At 37.6% G+C, this 22,772-nt stretch overlaps 3 protein-coding genes across 3 annotated transcripts in view; 1 reads left to right on the top strand and 2 right to left on the bottom strand.

Moving 5' to 3' along the window:
* Positions 1-9,139, bottom strand: part of LOC134668971 (uncharacterized) — a 75,577-nt gene extending 66,438 nt beyond the window's left edge. Inside the window, exons 1-2 of the mRNA XM_063526485.1 lie at positions 8,960-9,139; positions 1,562-1,774 (exon numbers count right to left, since the gene is read on the bottom strand). Coding sequence (XP_063382555.1) covers positions 1,562-1,774; positions 8,960-9,052 — 306 coding nt within the window. The 5' untranslated portion in view covers positions 9,053-9,139. The remainder of the gene's footprint in view (positions 1-1,561; positions 1,775-8,959) is intronic.
* Positions 9,140-13,530: 4,391 nt separating this feature from the next.
* LOC134668988 (probable prefoldin subunit 4) lies at positions 13,531-14,783 on the top strand. The gene is made up of 3 exons (XM_063526503.1): positions 13,531-13,696; positions 13,796-14,017; positions 14,229-14,783. The coding sequence occupies exons 1-3, from the start codon at positions 13,664-13,666 to the stop codon at positions 14,379-14,381; spliced, it is 408 nt and encodes a 135-aa protein (XP_063382573.1). The 5' UTR covers positions 13,531-13,663; the 3' UTR covers positions 14,382-14,783.
* Positions 14,784-16,275: 1,492 nt separating this feature from the next.
* LOC134668966 (sodium/hydrogen exchanger 8) lies at positions 16,276-22,610 on the bottom strand. The gene is made up of 7 exons (XM_063526478.1): positions 21,281-22,610; positions 21,041-21,197; positions 19,930-20,084; positions 19,010-19,161; positions 18,121-18,249; positions 17,275-17,367; positions 16,276-16,599 (listed from the first exon to the last, which is right to left on the bottom strand). Exons 1-7 carry the CDS (start codon positions 22,497-22,499, stop codon positions 16,447-16,449), a joined length of 2,058 nt encoding a protein of 685 aa, XP_063382548.1. The 5' UTR covers positions 22,500-22,610; the 3' UTR covers positions 16,276-16,446.
* Between the last annotated feature and the right edge of the window lie 162 nt (positions 22,611-22,772).

Here is a 22,772-nt window from a genome sequence, read left to right as displayed (position 1 = left end):
GAGACGAAGATGCATCCGCGATTGGCGACCTGGGTTCAATGGCCAGTCGGCGCAACTTTCGCTGCAATGTCGCCGGCTTGGAGTCAGACATAATATAAATAATAACCCGTAGCCATTAATCCCATAAAAGCTCATTAGTGGTTGACATGACCTTTGACTAACTTCACTTCACTGCACCCGGCACTGATGATGCAATCTTAGAAACAAGTATTGGTAGGTACCTTTTACTCTGATGCACATTTAATATATGCCTACCTACATAATGTTTGTCTTTTTGCGAGTTAACTAAGCGGAAATAAGTGGTTGCATATGTTTACTATTGAGCTATGACTATTTTGGATACCATAATAGGAAATGAAAGTAGTGTGATGCCCAAATTTTAAGTTTCGAAACTTAACATCGTTTTATCTTTTGTCTGTCTCTATTCACACGCGCAGTCATTCGCCTTGTTTGAGTGCAATCTAGTGACTTCGAATCGCTCGCCAGGAAAACGACAATGTCGGACAATTCACATGCATTATGCAGACCCGGCGCATTTAAGGCAAAAACTTACTGCATATAGAACAGATAGAACTCTGCCTGGTCTATATTAGATTTTGCATGTAAACAATGAGACTATTATCCTTAATGGTCGTGTAGGCGCTAATTAACCTTTTATCGTTTTGCACCATCAATGGAGTTAAATCAAAAAACTATGTTTCGAATCGCATCTTTGCGTAACACTCGAGAACATATTCAAGGTGAACTAGTCGCTGCGTCGTCGAATGGTGCTGCGAGTGAACATCTCCGTGTAGCAATCACAACGCTAGTTTAATGTATACCTTCTGGCATATACGACTGTGAGAGACTCGCAACTATTACATAATGACTCCGGCAAACATAACATTACCGGCATAAAAAGTAAATAATCCCTCGTACAATAATAAGACTCGTTGACACAGAACGAATCTCTGCAATGCCGTGGGTGGTCTGTGGATAATGTGATATGAGGCGTCCTAAAAAGCTCGTAAGCGGCGACTCTCAAGGCTGACGACTAAGCTTGTCTGTGTTTGCCGGCACATCCCACTTTTGTGTACAAACACAATAAAGACGAGATGCACGAATTAGTCACGGTATATACCTAGTATTTTTTTATACAATCATGTGACTAGAAGCCGGAATTATTAGTCCTTCGACGTAAACGTCTTGATCAACTGAAGTTATTTAAAATTTTACTTACTTTGCATTGCAAATGTATTTCTTTTACATTGTGCAGCAAATAACGATGTAACCTCGGCGTAAGTAGATTTTCAAAGACCATTGAAAATATTTGTAGCAATACTTGCCACAATCCTAAGAATTAAAACAAAAATTCAGTACCTAAAGGGAAAAGTGGGTTTTAGAGACGTTGTTTTCCTTGAATGTTCTGGCTTTCTCCAAGTTTACGCTTATAGCACGGGACTGGTCAAAAAAGAAGATGGTTGCCTTGATCTTGATTATTTTGGATCTATACGGGATTTTTTATCATCAGACACGACTTATGGCATGCAGGTGATACCCTTAGCTTAAAACAAGTACTCACCGCCACAAGAGCGTCATTTCCGTATGCTCTGCCTTCGAGGGCGAGTTCCTTGTCGAGCATGGCATCTAGCTGCTCCAACTGGTGGCAAGAGGCGCGGGCGGCGATCCAGCTCGAGGCCAGGATGAACGAGCCCAGGATGAAGGAGGCAGCCACCACCGTCAGCGCCGCGATCCTCGCGATCTGCACCGACGACGACTGTCGCTGTCGGTATGCCTGTAACACGAACAAATGTTAAACGCTATTCGATGTCTTTAACAAAAGTACCTGAGGGTTTCAAAAATCAAGAAATTAATTTTGCATTAAGCGCAAACGTCTACAGACGATACCATAATGCTTGGAAATAAAGGAAACGGAAAAGTTCACTTTATCGGGCAAGACTCGAACTCGCGACTCTGGTTCACTAGCCCATCGCTGAGCTTTCGAGACTTATCCGATGGCAGCAAATATATTTTCACCATATCCTTCATTTGCGCCTTAGGGAGGCGCCTAATAGCGATATTTACCGTAAAAGCATTACATTAGACAGTGTATTTTTATAATTTTTTCCATGTCAGCATACTTAAAATGGGTCTGTTGGGTTATTTAATCCGTAGGTATCCTCTAAAAGCATCTAGGTACCTAATCAAAATATTATAGCTCCCAGTTCCCCTTATAGTGTCCCATTTTTTACAGGAATGGGAAATTAGTGACCATGTTTCTGTGTCACCCTAAATATTGCACGTATCATTATACAAAATACATTATCTTGAATTAGGCGGGGCTAGTATGATATCGTTTATTGCCGACATAAAAAAGACGAACAGTTATGTCTATCAATGTATGCACGAAATATGAGTGGCACGAAGACGATAAACTTAATTAATTACTGCTATTTAGAAAGGTTGTTTTATTAACACATTTTTTTAAGGTTCCATAGTCAACTAGGAACACTTATAGTTTCGCCATGTCTGTCTGTGTCTGTTCGCGGTTTATCTCTGTGTTAGTTAGTAATAGAAAGCTGAAATTTGGCATGAGTATAAAGGATGACTCAAGTTAGACCGGGCCGGAGTCGGGCCGCAGCTTCCGGTGCTTCGTTTTCTATGGAAAGCATCATGTGATCACCGATCATGTCATAGAAATTGATATGTCGGACGCCTGAGCCCGGGCCTGGCCCGGTCTATTGTGAGTCATCCTTTATAGTCATATAAGTATAAAGATCATATTTCGTGCTTCAACTTAAGTTTCTGAATGTATTGCGAAAAGTGTTCGTCAACGTCAAGTTAATATATTTATAATAAATATCTCCGGAAGCTCCGGCCCGGCCCCGGCGCGGTCTAGCGTGAGTCATCCTTTACTTAGATTGGAACCATACGAGAAAGTATGTTATAAGGGTCCTTTGCAACATTAGGTACGTACTACTTTACTTAGTTTTCACTGCAATCAAGGACCATAACCAAGGTTAGTCCGACTGCAATACACACAAACCCATTGCGTGTCCCACCCGAATTCTCACCGTCACTGATACATCATTTCATGCTATTAATTTTCCTTACAACGTCCGTTATGACACGATTCAATTTAAACCCTAATAATGTTACGACTCATACACATCATACATACACATAATAATAATGTTACGACTCTACGAATGTGCAATTTTAATCAAAGCCGATAAGCCGAAAGGCTAATGTAGATGAAAAATCATTAAATAACAATTTAATAAAAAAACATTGTTTAAAATCGATTAGTTTTGGCTGTAGCAACACTTTCCGGTCGCTAACACTCAGTCCAGCCAGATTTGGCTTGGTTACGTTTCGAAAATAAACTGAAATAATTATCTATAATTCTTGTACGATTTAAATATAACTACGTAGTTCCGTTGTACCACGATTATTTCGAATAATTAGTTCGATAGGTATCTGATCTATTATCGATAACGTAAGTACAACAAAGCTTAAAAGAAAATATGTGGTAGGCGTACCACATCATCATCATCATTGGCATGTACTTCAATAAAATGATGGTTCAAAAATAATCTTATAGTGTACACAGGTATGTATACGTAGTGTACAGGTATTTAGGTTACGGTCCTAATTATTTAAAAATATACATAGAGTACATACCTACATCTAGGTTGTACTGAGTTATCTCAAATAATTATTATTGCATTCAAGTGGTAGACAAAATAAGAAATACAGTAAAAAGTACCTACTTTCTAGGAACAAAATGAATATAGATATAGGTTTGTATTAGGTCATAGGACCCGTAGTCGCTTTAATTAAAACATAAAAGCTCTAAGACATTACATAATAGTTCTATGTAAGCAATTCTCATTAAATTACGTTGGAAAACACGCTAAGTATTTCACTTTTCTTGAATACCCACGGAGCTCATCACAAAAGAACCAATTCGCACCTCGAACGCCATGAAGTTGTTTTAGCGGGGCAAAGTTAATGAGGTGACGGTTTACTAACAACTCCGAATCGGTTTCCACAGAATTGCAGTGTTACATAACTTGCGTACTGCAGGGACGAAGTCGCGCCGGCCCCGGGGGGGCAGAGGGGCCAGTGAAAGTACTTCCATGATTGCATTCGAGAAATCCATCAACATCTTTCGTGAGTGCAAACGCCGTCGATTTAGATCTTCATAATTTGCTCTGCTAAAGTGCCTCGCCGCTAGTGCGAAACAGTCATTTTAGTCATTTACTACATTTACAGTCGTTCAAAACAAAGAGATTTTGAATAATATATCATCATAAATGTGGTGTTATGTAAATTAAAGAATTCATGTTAGGTCATGCGTTCAACCATACGCTCGCAGTTGTTCAACGGTTACAAAACTGTTTAACTTACTTATATAAAACGTTAAGCTTACGTGCAATATTTCCTTACGATGTAGAAAACCAGAAACTTCTAATGAATTTCCGTATGGATAAACAAAATACATTGATATTATGTATTATCATGGAAGCTCGTTAAATATTCTCATCTGTAAACAACTAAGTAGGCAAACATTACGAGTAGGTATATACCACAGTCACTTTTACATTTTAATTATTTTCATGACAATCGGCTATTTGTTTTTTACATAACTGGAATTTATTTTTAGCAAAGAGAAATCGTAAAATAATTGTTCATTAAATTGAATGACGAAAGAGAAATATTTATTGAGGTGAAATGAATCGACCACTGTGCATTTTATGCATGTTTAACGCGACTTTATAAGATTTAAACTCACACGCACGGACAGGAAAATGAATATTATCAAACTGCTCGATTGGAAAACTAAATTAAGTAGGTACAGTCAGCAGCAGAAGTTGCTAAGCGGGCCAGGTGTTCAAAATGATCTTGACGCAACTTTATTGTTAAGAAAATAAGAGCGTGTCAAGGTAATTTTGTATGCTGTGGCTGTAGATGTAGTAGAGACGCAAAACAACATTTCATTTTAATGCACGAAAAAACAAATCACTATCGAGCATCGACTTACAGACGCCTAGTGATCCATGACTAATCTAGATCTAATTATTATAATCCTAATATGCCTGTCAACGTATTGTGTAAAACGAAGTCTCGAGTGTCTCGAGTGTCTCGACTGCATCATGAAGGGTTGCCTTGTTACAAATTAAACTAGTGAACTGTTAATTGCCCAGCTGAAAGAGTGATAATGGGGAGGAGGTCAAAACAAAAAGGACCCTGACATTTGGAGGTACCTACTCGTACATACAATATATAATGAAGAGATTAGGTAAAGGCCCTCTGGATTGTGACAGACCGAAAATATATTTGATACAAAATATTAAAATTGGTGTTTATATTTGAAGTGAAAAATGTAAACAAAAATATTATAAATAAAAAGATTATTTTTTAACATTTAAAGGCTTTGCTTTCAGGGGGGATTACGGAAGTTGATACCCGACTAAGCGATAGATTCCAAAATTGAACTACGAGCGTAGTGAGTGATGCGAAAAGTGGAATTTTGAAAACAATGCAAATAAAATCCAAATGAACGCTATTAAATATTTAAGTATCATTCAAAATTCAAAATCATTACTTAAAGTCAATTCTACCAGCCACACACTAGAAAACCACTCAAACTTTGCATCATATTTCTTTGCCACTCCTGTGTATTGCAACTTTCTCATAGTTTCCTGAAGAATAAAGAGAGCCTTTTCGAGCTGGTGTGGTGAAAAAAAGACAATTGGTCATAGTGTCATATTAAAGTTATACATTTGAATAATGATCGTTCCCAGTAGAGGCTTATCTAACACAGTATAAAGCCATCTCGTGCATCATAACAACGGCCATATAAAGAATAGCCACTTTCTACTCAAGCTGTTCTCAAAACATTTTGTCTCCACTCTACTGTGAACCTAGTGTAACTTGACCTCACCAATCGTAACAAGCATCAATAATCGGAGGTCAGACTTGAATGGTACCTAATCATATAGTGGTCGGTAGGCGTCAGGATATCTTTGTAATTGGTTGGAGTGTTGGGTGACTGGCATGTGCATATCGTACATGTCTAATGCAGTAACCTATAGAGCTGAAGGAGTATTAAGATTTTGTAATTAAATTTTGATTTTATTTTATCTTAGCTCTCGCTCGCATCCAAATAAATTCGTAATAGACCAAATTAAACACATACCTATCGAATTATTATCTTATTTTAAAATATGAATACGTCTCTCGACCATTGTCTGCGCGCTTCGGTGTCGAATAAACAGCCTTATTGATATTCATAATGAATGTTCAATGTACCTACAACGATCGAACTAATATCTACTGTTGGTAATATGTTTACATATCACGTCGACGGTGTAAAAACCAGCAATATAGTAGCGTCACGAAAACTAAACAGGTACCTGTTTAGGTAGAGATCTGTGGAAAACAAAACTGTAAACATGGTGACGGAACAAATATCGAGAGCTGTGGAAATTTGTTCTGCTTAAAAATATTACCTCATTTGTTCGACTAACAGCTTCGTAATAGAAATGTTCATGATTTGCATAAAGTTAAATTATCCATTCATTTAATGCGGACGCATGTCTGCATTTTTTGAGCGTTTAAAATGATAACACGGAAAAGTATTGTAATAATTGCGACTGGCATTAATAAACATTGGAACATTCCGGAATCCCCTGAACAACGATTTGTTTGTGCATCGACATTGGGTAGGCTGTGGATAGCTGACCAGTCGGACGTGACGCAAGACCGCGGCGGCTCTGCGGCCACGTTCGGTAAACTGTCCTAGTAACGATTTCACTGCAATTGCTCTTATTGTTTATTTACTGCTGCAAGCTAACCCATTTTCAATGAGTGCTAAAATTCCCATTTTATATATATATATATTAGGTATTTTTTGTTGATGTTTAGATACCTATAGGTCCATAACAACGTAGGTATACAATAATGTAAGTTTTTTGGCAGTTTATATTTTGATAGGTTAAGAACCTTAAATGCAAAACTGAATTTTTGGTGCCATATATCTGTTTAGAAACTACCTTTATAAATATAAAATCAAGCCAATTATTTTTAAGACGAAGTTTCAGTAATATAATGGCTAGATAAATACGTGAACTGCAGGAGCGAGATAAGTGGCAATGTTAATGGATGGCCAGGGACAATAGAACAATGATTTTCCCACATTCGTACGCGACGCAATTCTCGGAAAGGAACGCTTAAGAATTCATTTACGTGGCTACGTCAAACGCATTTGCATGAGCGGGGCGGGAGCCGCTATCATGATTCCTGAAGTATTTGCTTACATTCATGATTAAGAAATACAGCAGCAACAAACATCCAAACACTGTGGGTTAGACTAAATTGATCATAAATAATTTAATAAAGTAAGTATGCCGCGTAAACTTGTTTTTGCTATTCTTGCTCATAAACGTCATAAGTATGTTTATTATTTTAGTGAGAATACCGGATTTAAATACTGACCATAATAACACCGCGCCGTTACTTTACATTCCTATCCAAAGAAAAGATAGCGTTCTGGAAATTCGATACTTATATTTTATTAATTGCATTTGTACATTTATGTGATAGGTATATTATTAATATAGGTACCGACTTAGCGACCGTTTAACATTATATATATGCTAGATTTATTTATCAACTTGAAACTATTCTGCCATAATTCCTAGTTATAATATTGCTAGCAATATTTTAGATTTTAATCGATTTCATAGATTAGTCAATGTCATAAATCATCCAAAGGCCTATTGAAACTAATAGACTGTAGGCATTGCCTTAAGTAGAAAAGGAAAACATCAAAGGTTAGTTTTCATAATACCCTATAGTTTTGTAACACGTCAGTCGCCAACCTTGAATTTTACTGTCATAGTTATTACCGGCCTTTGTTGTGAATGGCTAAACATCCCACTTGTTACGAAGTAATGGATAAAATCTGTCACGAACAGCCATTAAGCTGACCTATGTCTAAATACTATTTAATGTCAGCTTACCTAGATAAGTTAAACTGTTTATAGAAATTTTGTATAAGTAGGTACATTACATCAGTCACCTACAATAATATGTTACACAACGAAGGCCGCAAAAATATTTGACACGATCTTATTTGTAGAGCTGTAAGAGCGTGTCACATACTTTAGCGGCCTTCGAAGAGTAACATAATATTGCAAGTGACTACATTGCATTGACAATAAAAGTTATTATTTATTTTTTATTCGCCGCAGACAAATAATACCTAACTTGGCCCCGGCGGCCGCTGCCTTTCGCAGGAGAACCCTGACGACTCTAAATATGGAGTCAATAGACTTAAGAGCTATTATGAAACATGTACGAGTACCATAATGGTTAATGTTATTGTGCCTTCCCGACCAAAGTGTGTTGAAAACGTCTTTCAAATGACAATAGGTAGGTACATATATATGTAGGTACCTAAGCAATATTGAATCAAAATTATTGTAGAAAATTGTATAAGTTAAATATTATACCAGTAACCAATGTCGTGAATATCTATTTAAATTTATTTCCTAGGGCTCTACATACTTTGAGTTGAACTGAAAACTGTTTAACATTGTCTAAGTGAGTTAATTAAGTTACATTAAAATGGACTTATTAATGCAAGGTTTTTTGCAACACTAAAGTGAAGCAAACAATTTTGCTACTAGAATGTGTGTATATCAAGGGCAATTAAGCCCTTGTTTACAAACAAGTAGCCACTAACACGTCAGCTCAGCACAGCGCAAGAGAAAGGCGCTTTCCCGCATCGAACCGTTTTACTTCGCAACCGATGTCTCACTCCTTTATCCCGAGTCTATTCAACCGGCAACTCTAAGAAGACAAACCTTCATTTCAGAACAGTGTCACAACCCAAATGGATGACAATAAGTAGATCCGTGAGCGTTACGTGCTTAACAAAAATCAATGCGGGTAACGGGTAAATTCATACCGGTGGCGGTTCTGAGGCGCTGTACTCCGAGGGCGGGTACTCCGGCTTCATGGTGATCGTAGCCATCGAGTCCGGCTGATGCTCTTTCTCCATCACAATTTAATACTGATCACGATTAAAGGTAAATTTTTGTATGCGCGCGCGATGTCTCACGTTCGAAGTAGAAGTGCGCGCGGGTGAATGTTGCGGAGCGGCGTAGGCGCAGCGCCGTGGTGGGGCCGCTGGCGCCCGCGCTCACTTCCCTAGCTGCCGATGTCGCATTGGCCGTCATCGACAGCTCCTAGCTCATCATGCTATTTGTGATCTGTCAAAATTATAAATACTGTGAATTATATTTATTCATTTGATCTGTGTAGGTAGACTAATACCGCTGACTGTAGTTACTATTCTAAAAACCCCAAACACAAACAGGTAACGTTGTTTTATCACACAGTTTCTATGGCAACCTCCATCATCAGATCTGCTCGATGGTACCATAATATTGCATTGTCACCGGACTTACATTTAGGTATTATATTATGTAAATTTTCAGCTTCACTGGAAGTCAGGAAGTTGGTCAAAACTTGCAAGATTTAAACCGTACATATATACTTATGTACAAGTACGAGTACATAACTACTTACATCGCAGATTAAAAAGAGCTTGTAGAATACATCCGATTAGGATATTAGTTATAACAGGTACAGCCAAACATATTTTTGCCCACACACACACACACACACAGCCGAAAGAAGAAAAAAAAACAAAAATATTCAATTACTCAGTGTAGAACTGATGACGGAAACCAAATTATAAGTTTTGAGTGACGTTGGCGTTCTGACTGTCGTGGGTAAACCTTAGAGACATGCACAACAGAGCTTCTACAGTAGGTAGCTTCAGTTACCATCCGTATTCTGCGTATCCCCTGAGACTTGTGATTTTACTTACCTGACGAAAATTACGTTTGTGTATTAAATCCCCACTTTACGTGCAGGGTAAGGGATTTACTTTCCCTTCTCTATTTTTTTTCTTGATTGATTTTACGACTTCGTTGCATGGATAAATAGTTATTTGTTTTACAAGGGGGCAAAGTTGTTGTTTAACCGCTCGTGCTAATATTGATACCCGAGCAAGCGAAAGATTCCAAAATTGAACCACGAGCGTAGCGAGTGGTTCGAAAAAGGGAATCTTGAGCGTTGCGTGGGTTTCAAAGCACGAGGGTTAAACAAAATTTGCCCCCGAGTGAAACACAAAATTTTTCACCACACCAACCCGAAGCAAATATTAAATGTAAAATATCAAACAAAATCAAACCAAATCAAATTCAAATGAATGATATTAAATATTTATCATCCAAAATCATCATTTAAAAGTCAATTCTACCAGCAAACATAAGAAAACAACTCAAAATTTGCATTTGATTACTTTGCCTCACATGTGGATAAAATGCAACTTTGCTATTCGTTTTTGAAGTGCAAAGTAATTCTTTCCGAGCTGGTGTGGTGAAAAACATATTACATTTTTATAGGTAGGTACTCTTCTAAGTATTTCAATATTTAAGGCTTCTAAATATGAATAGACACAAACAACTTGTTTACGATTAGAAATTGGCACCACAAGATGTCATCTAAGATGTTTATCCATACTAATCCATGCTCACGTTAATAAATGTGAAAGTTTGTCTGTCTGTCTGTCTGGTTAACTCTTCACGCTTATGTCCGTTTTTTTTAGCATTAGAAAGAACTTCGCAGAAGTAAGCTTGTGCTTCCAAATCCGGCACTTTTAGCGGTAATCATTTGAAGTAAATTATATGTATTGACCATGCTACATTAGATAATTAAATAATTATTAACAATTAAAGAGCCTGATAAAAACTGCACGCTTGCTTCTGTGGAGTTCTTTCTAATGCTAAAAAAGACGAACTATAGGTAAATCACTGAACCGGTTAAGTAGGTATAGAGATAGTATGAGTCCCTGAAAAAGACATAGGATAGTTTTTAGGGTTCCGTACCCAAAGGATAAACGGGATCCTATTACTAAGACTCCGCTGTCCGTCTGTCTGTCACCAGGCTGTATCTCATGAACTGTGATAGCTAGGCAGTTGAAATTTTCACTGATGATGTATTTCTGTTGCCGCTATAACAACAAATACTAAAAACAGAATATAATAAATATATAAGTGGGGCTCCCATACAACAAACGTGATTTTTTGCCGTTTTTTGCGTAATGGTACGGAACGGAACCCTTCATGCGCGACTTCGACTCGCACATGGCCGGTTTTTATAATTTCGGAAATCGTTCCTTTAGAAGTTGAAAACGGGGTTTGAATTGAGATAAATAATGAATTGCCTGATAACAAATTGACAATAAATACTTACCTATTTCAGATTTCAAAATAACTTACTAACTGATATGAAAAAAATAACTAAGGCCCAGAGCTGGAACTGAACCGGCGTTCTCCATTTACAAGACAGATGCCTGCACTGCTCGCACCTGGCCGAAATATTAAATATTTTCATAGAAAGTAATTTAATTTGTTCTTAGAAGATATGTTTATTGGTGTAAGCATATACCTATGCTCGAGTTGAATGATTGCAATTAGACTTATATCCAAAGCGCTATAGTAAAGTTGTCTCTCTAATCCATATTAATATGGTATGGTAGGTATTCACTGATTTAAACTTTTACGATTATTAAACATTATCAAACCCCGTCCCGTCCCGTATTGAAATGAAATGAAAACATTTATTTTCAGGCAACTATTGGCCCATAGATAAATACCTTAAAAACTAGCATAAGTACATATTATTACAAAATATATCTTAAAACTAAAAACACAATTATGGCTGCGATGCAGTTCGCAACCCCGCAGTGTCAGAGAGCCGGCCGCGGAACCGCCGGAACTTGACACCCTTCGGCCAAAACTCCTCCTTGGTGAAGGTATTAAGTCCCGTTGTGCAGTTTGATAATGGTATGGTATTATAAGGTATGATATGATACGTTATATGATATAATCTGATATGAAATTCATTTATTTGCGACAGTCACAATGATGGTGATTGTCACATTGTGTGACGCTTATTACATAAGTAATTCCACGCAGGCGAAAACGCGGGCACTGCGAAAGTAATTCTGTCTATCTATTACCCCTTCACGTTTAAACTGCTTAACCAATTTAGATGGAATTTGGTATGAAGATAGTTCAAGTTAGGAAGGATAGTTTTTATCAATTCATCATCGCTATCCCACCTTACGTCGCGAGCAGAATGTTATATGTAATTACGTACACTGGAGGCCTCTGGAGGCACTGGATGTCTATTTGAAGTTTAATCACAACTTGATTTGTTATTCGTAAGTACGGTTCAAGTATATAACTACTTGACACGCTTACGCAATACGCATAGTAGTACACTACAATACAAGTGCGAAAAGTAGGAAATTCTCAATAAGTGAAGATAAATTAGAATAAGGCAGAAGGAAGTATTTTAAATCGACACGAGTTGTGAATTACCTACTCGCAGGTGTATCGTAGGTACAACGTTTTACAGCACCTTCATTTATGGCCTTATAATTAGACCAAGGCACATAAAGTGCTGATTACCGCACTAGTGCGTTAAAGTAGCTTTGTACTGTAAAAAAGTATTACGAAATTCAAATATACCCAGTTCGATATTTTTTTGATTTCATTTAGGCGTTCGGTTACGTAACATTTGTCATTATACTCGTTATCCAATCACCTATTGATTACAAAGACAATACTACTATATATTTGCGTCATAAAGTGATCATTGTTTATAAATTTATCTTACATAAAAATAAAACAATATACAATCACGTGGAAAAGTTGATAAGTAGCTAGTAATTTGCACCACGCCTTGTTTCTAAATATACATTTGAAAAACGGTCTCTACTAATGCTGCAATGTTTACTTGCCCGACTGCATAGAGTCCGTTTAAGCTTACTTAGACCGACTTGACTAGAACAAAGTGAATGAGAGTCATTATAAAGATATTTTCATAGAGATTTGATATTAATGAAGTTATTGCCACACGTTGTCATTGCAAATGCCATGCAGAGTAAGCTTGGTCCAACTCTACATGGGTAGGTATACATTATAAATATTATAATGGATGGTTTTTTACTAGGCCCCTATACATATTGGGCCAGCGTGGGTCAATCTGGGGGACGCATTTATGTGTTAGAGGGAGCAAGTGATATTACTATCTCATTCTACCGCATAGCTGCGTCCCTCGGATTGGGCTGTGTTGGCCCAATATGTACAGTCGTGGTCGTCCACTCCACGGCGAAGACGCGAGTCGTATTTTAGTGTGGGCTCTACAGACATCACCTACAATTTTCCACACCATTTTCGATACATTGCTGACTGTGTAGCGAATTCAATCGATCGATCAAATGTAGTATTGTATCAAATTAAAAAGAGTAGTATAATATCAAAGTTCACAAGCCGTATCGGTGAGGTTGGTAGCCCATAACCTGTGCGTGTGGCTCAACATGTGCAAATAACATGCTCCGTGTGCAATCATTCCATGTGCCCGTCGCTTGTTAAAACGCCTTAGAGGTGTCAAATTGCCAGACGTCAATGCGTCAAACTTTATATTTATTTCAGAGGTTACTTTATACTTTTGATTTTCGAAACGAGTAAATCCTGTGAAAATTTTACTTAGAAGAACCTCGATCGGCCAGATCAATACTTCATTAAGCACCATGGCCAATTCAGGGAAAGGAACATTTCAACCGGTTAGTAATTACATAGCAATTCCACTAAATCAAAATTCCTCAACATTGCTACACCTGTCGTCATTTTTATTTGATTTACTAATATTTATGTAATTTCAGGATTCTGACGTCCATATTTCCTTTGAAGACCAACAAAAAATTAACAAATTTGCGCGGCTAAACGCTAAAGTTGACGATTACAAAGATGAGCTGAAAGTGATACAAAACGACATGAAGAATTTAGAGGAAGCTGTCGAAGAGCTGGCTCTTGCCGACGACAGCGAGAAGATTCCTTATCTTGTTGGAGAAGTATTCATTTATCAGAGTCTTCAAGACACCATGGTAAATATTGTTGTTCACTATAGTACTAAGCCGAGATTCCACCAGTGTGCGGCACTGTACCACACAAGCATTTTTGTACTGAATATGCTTGGCATATTTTATGCCACAGCGCCGCACACTAGTGGAATCCCGCCTTTTTGTGCAATTTACTTTTTCTTACTCTTTCATTCTTTAGATGTAATTTTGTTAATTTAAAAAATGTGTTTTGCAGAAATCATTAGAAGAATCGAAACAGAAAAAAGAAAATGAAATAGCTGAATTAGAGGCAAAATGTGAGGAACTCAAGTCTCAAATGGCTGAACTGAAGGCACACCTTTATGGAAAGTTCGGCAGCCATATTAATTTGGAAAATGAGGAGGAATGACAAATCAAGTGCAATATTCAGATTTTGAAACAAAACTAACACAGCAGTGTCACAATTTTTATTTAATAAGATACATATTATTATGACTTGTACAACAGTAACTAGTAGGTTAAGTCAGACCATAAAAAGTCTGCAGCGATTTTGATAGCCCACGCAGTGCAAGTGTCATTTTAAATGTCAAACTTCTATGAAATTATGACATATACATAACACTTACACTGCGTCGGCTATCAAATCCGCTGCAGACTTTTATTGGTGCGACTATTCAAATGTTCTTACAAGTTGTATGAAATGCCAGGTGTTCACTGCAGCCTCAAAGTTATGAATCAACATGTTTTTTAACCTTGCAAAGATATTTAAATAACCAATTACTTAATGCTTAAATAATATAAGTTTCGAATACTTTTTGTTTTATTATCCTCTGAACTCTTTGTGCTAGTGAAACAAATAAACTAGTTCTAAATAAGAGGCATGTTAGTTAATTTACATGAATAAGGGGGCAACTGTGGTGTTATTATATTGCATAAGTAGGTAGTTGCAGGTAGTAGCAACATGGGACAGACAATGAATCATAAGTTAAAATTGTATTGTATTGTATTCACTGGTAATTTTAACTGTTAAAAATTATGGATATTAGCAATCAAACCAATATGCCAAAATCTTAATTATAGCTACTATCTAATCTCAGTGTATTGCACGCATCAAAATCGTCAAATTATTATTATTGTGAATCCAATTCTTAGAATTGTTCATTTGTAAGTCAAATATACAGATTTTACAAGTGTAACTAATTACTACACAACTATGGAAATTTCTAAATTAAAATGACATAATGGATGAAATAGAGGCACTTGTTTACTCTTAATATTTTGAAATATTTCAATAGGTTTTAAGTGGGTAGAATGTATTTAGGCCCTTAGATAATAAACATATCATATTATGTAGATTCCTATAATATAATGATACAACAGGAATATTCAAGTTGAAAACAAAAGAGTGCTTATAAAGTGCCAAACCTGTTAGGTTTTTTGTTCTTTTTTTCAGTATTTTTAATAAGTAACATAGAAAATCGCCATCATCATGAAAATAATAACTAATGGGTAACTCTGCAAATATGCAATGTTGTTGTACTCACAATTCAAAAATAAAATGTTCCAGTTTAGGACTATAATATCCACCTATTTATTTTATAAATTAATATAAAATATAAATATTAGGAACGTATTTGCAATACAATGGTGGTCACTTGTTTAAAGAATAACTTATATCACATTTGTGTACTCACGATAACTGTAAAACTATCTTATAGGTACATTACGTTACATACAAAATAAAGTACATACAATAATTAATTAAGTACAAATATTTACAAAACTACAAAACCAAAAAAAATACTTTTAGGTATAAAATAATACAAAAAATTATGCAATGACTCTTACTAAACCCTTATAGAGTTCTGGACCTACAACCCTCTACTAAAAATAAAGCTATCATTGCACTGTTTTAATTTAATTATACAACCTATTCAGAAAATCTAACAATATGCTATCACAATCACTGACTTTGTCACAATACTCAATTGTAATTACAATAATAACAAATTATAATTTTCTATAATAATACAAAAATCACAAATATACATTCAACATTAGACGCGCAGACAATCAACAATGATTAAATCAATACGTTTAACATTTACCAATAAAAGAGTGAATGATAAAAACTCCCTAATTTCCATATAAATAAATAGTTTCAATAATTATATGGTTCACCACATCCGAGGTCTTAAGGGGCCCACTGATTAACAGTCCGCCGGACGGTATCGCCCTGTCAGTTAGAACAAAATTTTGACAGTTCCGAACAACTGACAGGCCGATACCGTCCGGCGGACTGTTAATCAGTGGGCCCCTTTAGTTCCATAAATAGCATGAATCCGGGATAGCTTGTCATTTATTAAAAATATCTCAGTGAGTTCATATGGAGATTAGTAGTCTTCAGTATTCATCTGTGCATTTACTTACATCATAGCTTACTGGATTGCGCTACACGGCTACAGACATATATTTTAGACCCCCCTCTGGAGACTGCTGTTTGAGTTAGACAGAGAGCTTTGCGGCAAGATTTCCTCTTCGTCTGTCTCGCGATCGTTTGTTATTCGTATAGCCTGATACCACTGGTTGGTCAGGTCGGTCATCTGGCTTTTACAGTCCTTCAGTTCCTGATTTAAAAAAGGAAAAATTAGTTTTCACACTAAATTATAATGGTAACATCTATGTTGTGTTATGTACTAAGGGTATAAGTCAGGTATTATTTTCAGGGCTTAAAGCCCATAATACAAAAAAATTGGGTGTTGAGTTTGAAATTAATATTGTAAATAGGTAAAAGTATATTTTTTCTAATCGCACGAAATAAAAATAATAAAGAAAAGTTCTATGAATTAATCAAAAATGTTTTAAATTAATACTATACGTAAATAATAATTAGTAGGTACTATAGGTAGGACCGTAAACCTGGGTGGTTATTTTAGATGTAGGCACTTAAAGCAGGCGTGGCTACCTCCGCGATTTCGTCGCTTTGCTACAGGTAGCTAAAAGTACATCCGTTCGGCCCCAATTTTGGGGTTTGCATAAGCCGCGCGTGGCGCTGTCGCCACCTAGAGGCCATATCTGTGCTGATCGTAACAGACGCGTTTTGTTAGGGAGTGAGTCTTCTGTACCTAATAGTACTATTATTTATTCTGTGCTTAAAGGCTTAAAAGCCTTTACCTTTATCATACCTTTATTGGTTGTAATGGTCAATTATAACTAATAAATTAATTACAACGAAAACTAACTGCAAATTTTCAGTGAAAGTTTAAACCTTTACCACGTCCAATCGTCATTTCCCATATTACCTGATGCGTGAATCTCCTAGTGAAGAACGGAATCAGGTATTTAATGTCCAGCCTCACGAAGCCGCGCAGGCGGGTCGCATGCGAGTAATTCACCTGAAAACGGCAATTTTTACCTTACGTCACTTGGATTTGTTTCCGGTCACGTTACGCTTGTTTTCGTGCGCATGACCAAGCGGTTTAATGTATGGATATAATTCAAACACAAACAATATAATTTCCTATTAGGATAAAGTGGGTGTATATCCAGGCGTGTCTCACTCCGCGATTTCGTCGCTTTGCTACAGGTAGCTAAAAGTACATCTGTTCGGCCCCAATTTTGGGGTTTGCCATAAGCCGCGCGTGGCGCTGTCGCCACCTAGCGGCCATATCTGTGCTGATCGTAACAGACGCGTTTTGTTAGAGAGTGAGTCTTCTGTACGTAGTACTATTATTTATTCTGTGGTATATCTTGAATTAAAGCAGGACACTAATAAGGCGCTTATTACACTGGCGCAGCACCCCATTTGTGTTAACCAACTCATCTTTTTGTTACACTTGCTAAACGACTCTAAAAATTCTGACATGACAGTAGGTTTAGCACATGCAGGAGCGCCGCAACAGTATCTCGTGAATCTCGTCATTCTCGTCTATAGCAGGTACACCAGAAAACAAATGGCGTCGATCGAATAGTGCCATCTATTTCAGCTGTCAAACTCGTAAACTTTACACCTCTACAATCAATAACTCTCTGATGGGACATACCCCGCAAATAGTGCAAAATTTAAAAATGTGAAAGATTTTCATGTGGGTCACTGGGGAATCAAAAATATTACGAATGTGATACGACTAAACTTAGTTCTCGGTTACCTCCAGTTCCTCCTCAGTTATCTCCGACAGGTGCTCCGAGTCGATGGCCTGACCCCACTCCTTTGTCTTTGACAAGCTCACTTCCTTCTGCTTACGCAATGACCGCGATTTCTTTGTTTTCTTGTTGGCCTACAATGTTTAAATTAAACATTTAAACATTTCAATGTTATAAAGACACATTGCGAGTTACCCCTGACTCAAAAATACTTGGACGAAATTGATGTTCGAGGTCAATTTACCCTCAAGGACTGAAATACCTATTCAGCCAGAGGGCCTACCGCGAACTAATATTTACTTGGTTCGTTCTATCGTTCAAATGACATCCGATGCAATTTAAGAGTTCCAATGCAAGATTGATAGAGAGATAGAATACATACTCTTTATTGGCACACCTCAGTAAGACGGCGCGCGAACTTGCATGTGATTTTAGTTATTACATTGCGGACTGCTGGTTACGTCCAATTCAACCGACCAATCAAAACCCGCAATGTAATGAAACTCGCATGCGAGTTCTTGCATCGTCTAAATGAGCCCTAAAAGATACAGCTTAAAGATAATTACTTAATTACATGTAGACAACGAGTTTTCTATTTTCGCGGAAGGCTCTCAGTTTCTATAATGTATAATTACACGACTTTATTGCTACACTATAAGGTCGGATACATTTTTTTCTCTAAAAGTGTTAAAAAATATTCTCTGAACCACAAACTTAGTAATTAATAATAATAGGCAGCTACCATACTCAGAAAAGAAAACCAGCGTACAGTCATGGTCATACATAAATATGTATACACTTCTCAGCCTTAATTCATTGAAGTAACAAGTAAAATATTATGAGATGGACTCTACAAGTCTAGTAAATAAAACTGCTTTTATAGCAATTAAGTACCCGTAAAAACTTCAACAGGGGCATAGTAGATCCACCAAATATCAGCGTGGTGAACAGGACGATGATGAGAGTGGTCGTTATGATGACGTGGCGCGTCTCGTCGGAGAATCCGAGGTGGAGGGACAGCGCGTACGATATGGCGCCTCGGAGTCCTAACAAGGAAAAATATTTGTGAAGTTCACTTTTAAACGCAAGTACACAATTTATCCTTCTAAGGCTCAGGGACAAGAATAACTCCCCCTCCTTCTTTTTGGATTGATCCCTTCAAGTCCTGTAGGACTTGTAAAGGTTGTAACCTTATTTAATATTTGTGACTTTCCTACAAAACTGGGAGGGAACCAATGACTACTTTAAGGCCCCCCCCACATCTAGCGTCTTTCGAGCGTCGGCGTCTGTCGGCGTCTGGTCAGCGCTATGGAAAATGACGTCGCTGCGCAGTTGCGTCGACGCTGCGTCGACGTCGGCCATAGAATTGTAGACGCCGACGCTCGAAAGACGCCAGATGTGGGGGGGCCCTAATGTCCAATTATTGGATAGTCTACCCTAAAAGTGACCATAATCGTAGAAAACTTACATTCCGTGCCAACGCGTGCTACGCGCTACGATGGAGGAAAATCGTATTCATAGGTATATAGCGAAAAGCGACTACGGACTGAGCGTCCCCCTGGTGGGTTGCTGGCAGTGAATGCGTTAATCTATAACAGCGGTCGGCAACCAGCGGCCCGCGGGCTGCATGCGGCCCGCGAACCTCTCACTTGCGGCCTGCGAGCCTCCTTGGCTATTTTGTATGTAATATTGACAAGTGACAATGTCTGATAAAGTCATAAACATTAACGTGCGGCCCGCGTCCACTTCGCTAACTGCTATGTGGCCCTTGGCTGCTAAAAGGTTGCCGACCGCTGATCTATAATACTACATACCACTAAACCACATGATAAACATCATTTTCTTAGTGATTTTGTGCTCTCTGAACTTGTTGCAGAGTAGTGCTAGCGGGAATATGTTTGCAGCTCTGCCGAGGAGACACATCACCAAACTCCAAACCACCAGAGCTGGTTCCACACGGTGCTTGAAACTGAAAATATAATAACAATAATCAAAAAAAAATCTATATATTTTATTAATTCTTTGTTTAATATTTATATTAATTTTTCATTTATTTTACAGACCAAAACTAAAACAGTTTTGAATATGATTGATACATTATAAGACAAAAAATATAAGTCAGAAAATAGTTTCCGCGCGGCCGAAACATTCGGCAATTTTTTTTACGAAACGTGCCGAAACTAACACTTTGGTCGGACCAAGGGCCCAACCTTTTCTGTTCTCTTTCACGACGCAGCAACTAGTATCATTTGTCTCACCTCGCTCTTTTAAAATGCCGTTTGTCAAAAAAGGACAACCATACTGTTGACAAGGCGGACTACAAATCAAGTGTTGCCTTTCTTGATGCGCCCACCCAGTGTATGTGTGCGTAAAAGCGTATATGTGTGCTCTTTTAGGGATGTGAAAAGTCGATTTTAATCATGTTATATATCGATAAACGCTACACAGCGGAACGAAATAGCGATTAATTGAAGCTTCAATATCTTCGTTAAACATAAACATTATTGAAATGCTAATGGATAATGAATATATTATAATATAATAATATAATTCAATTATTGCGGAACACCTATTTTAGGAGGTATTTATGTATTTTAATTAAATATCTGAACTTTCCCTTGGTTCCCTGCTGGGGCGTGACTATAAAATTGTGATCTGATAACCACAATAAAGAATAAAAGCGTTTTTGGTCATTTTAGGTATCGTTAAGCCTTTGAAGTAAAATTAAAATTGCAAGAAATGTCGATAGTTTATCGATATGACTTTATCGACATGGCTACAGCAACGTGGGCCTCATTGTTAATCGTACACTAAACAAAAGTGGCAACAGTGACAGCTCGCTGAGACTACGTCTATATATATATTATGTCTATGGGTCGGACACTATGCATATACAATTTTAAGCTTCATCAGTTGAATAATTACCTGAAAATGGCTAATCCCAAGTAGGCAAAGACACAAGTTTCAGCAATAAATGCCAATGTTCTCATTGTCTGTTGCATGGTCACTTGTGTCACGGTGGACAGGTTGAAATGGGTGTAGTGGGACATCACAATACCACAGAATAGAATTGCCATAATACCTGGAACATTAAAGCAGCATTTGTAGTTACACACATAATAGTTTGTTTATTAATGGCATTAATAAAAGTAAAAAATAATTTACCTGAAAGATGTATACCCTCAGCCAGGACATAAGGTGCATAAGTGAAGACCAGCATCATACCAAACTCAAGAGAAGGATTTTTGCGTAAGTCAACATGCTTTAATAGAAGAGCACTAACCAGTGCAAAGAGGACACCAATACCAGCTGATGCAAAGAACATTAACCAAAACCTGTTAATGGCAGAGAGAATGGCCTCTCCAGTAGACATAAATGGATCATTAGAGTCGAGTACAGCAGTAGTCAAAACAATAGCCACAGCGTCATTCAGTATACTCTCTCCAAATACCAACATGTTCAACACGGGATCCACGTCCAGTGCATGAAATATAGCCACTGTAGCCACGGGGTCTACAGCAGATATAAGGGAACCAAAGGCAAAGGATTCCACAAAACTCAACTTGTACACCACCTGAGCTAACCCCAACAAATAAATCCCCGCTCCAATAACAAATGCAGATATTGCTGTACCAACAATAGCAAATAGCAATATTGAACCAATATTTTGGAAAAAGTTACCCTTGTGTAAATTGTATCCAGATTCAAATATAATAGGTGGTAAAAGCACCAAAAAGAAAGCTGTCGGAGAGAATGCTTCTTCTTTACGCCAATTGGCGATGTTACGAATGGACATCATGTTTATGATCATTCCAATCAAGGCTCCAAGGAAAACAATAACAACACTCTCAGGCAGATAGGAGAAGCCAGTTTGTAGCATTATGTGTATCAAGAGAATTCCAAGCGCCAAAATACACAACACAAAGAATATAGCCATGGAACTATTGTGTTCGTCCTCGGCAGAACTTTTTTCCGGCAGTGGCGCGGCGTCTGAAGGTCCGACGGAGGACGCATTAGGTGGTGCGGACGGCGAAGCGTTAACTGGCACCACCGCGAATAAGGAAGTATTGGAAGCGCCGAATTCATAAACGACGTGCGCGCTTTCTGTAGATGAACTGCTGGACAAGTTTCCATTTTCACTGGCAATACTACTTGATTCGCTCGAATTACCCTCAGCTAGTCTTTTCGACCTTGAAAGTTTCTGTAACATACGGTCATACTTGCTGCCGTAAGTATTTATCAATTGCGACTGTAATGTCTCTTCGGATATCGATCCACGGTTTTGCCTTTCATTTGTAGACACTTGACTAGTATCTGTTGCGTAGGTTAACTTGAACACAAGAATAAAGCTTATGAATATCACTGTAAACTTAAACTGGATCATTTTGAATGTTGTAGAATTTACTCGATCGTATTATTTACAATCACTGCAAGATATGACTAACGTTGCCTTGATAACCCAGCAACCAGCAAGTGGGATATATTTTTTTAGTGGGGGATTTGAAGGATAGATGACGCAAGTGACAGCGACAGCTGTCTTGTGATAACGGAAGCTGTTTCACCTACTCATAAAGACACTAAAATTGTTCTGATGTCTTTCAGTTAAAACGCACCTGATTTATTTTTAATGACATTTCTTATTCCTTGTTTAGTCTAT

Source organism: Cydia fagiglandana, chromosome 11, assembly GCF_963556715.1.
Source record: "Cydia fagiglandana chromosome 11, ilCydFagi1.1, whole genome shotgun sequence".
Classification (NCBI taxonomy): Eukaryota; Metazoa; Arthropoda; class Insecta; order Lepidoptera; family Tortricidae; genus Cydia; species Cydia fagiglandana.
This window is presented reverse-complemented; position numbering and strand designations above follow the sequence as displayed.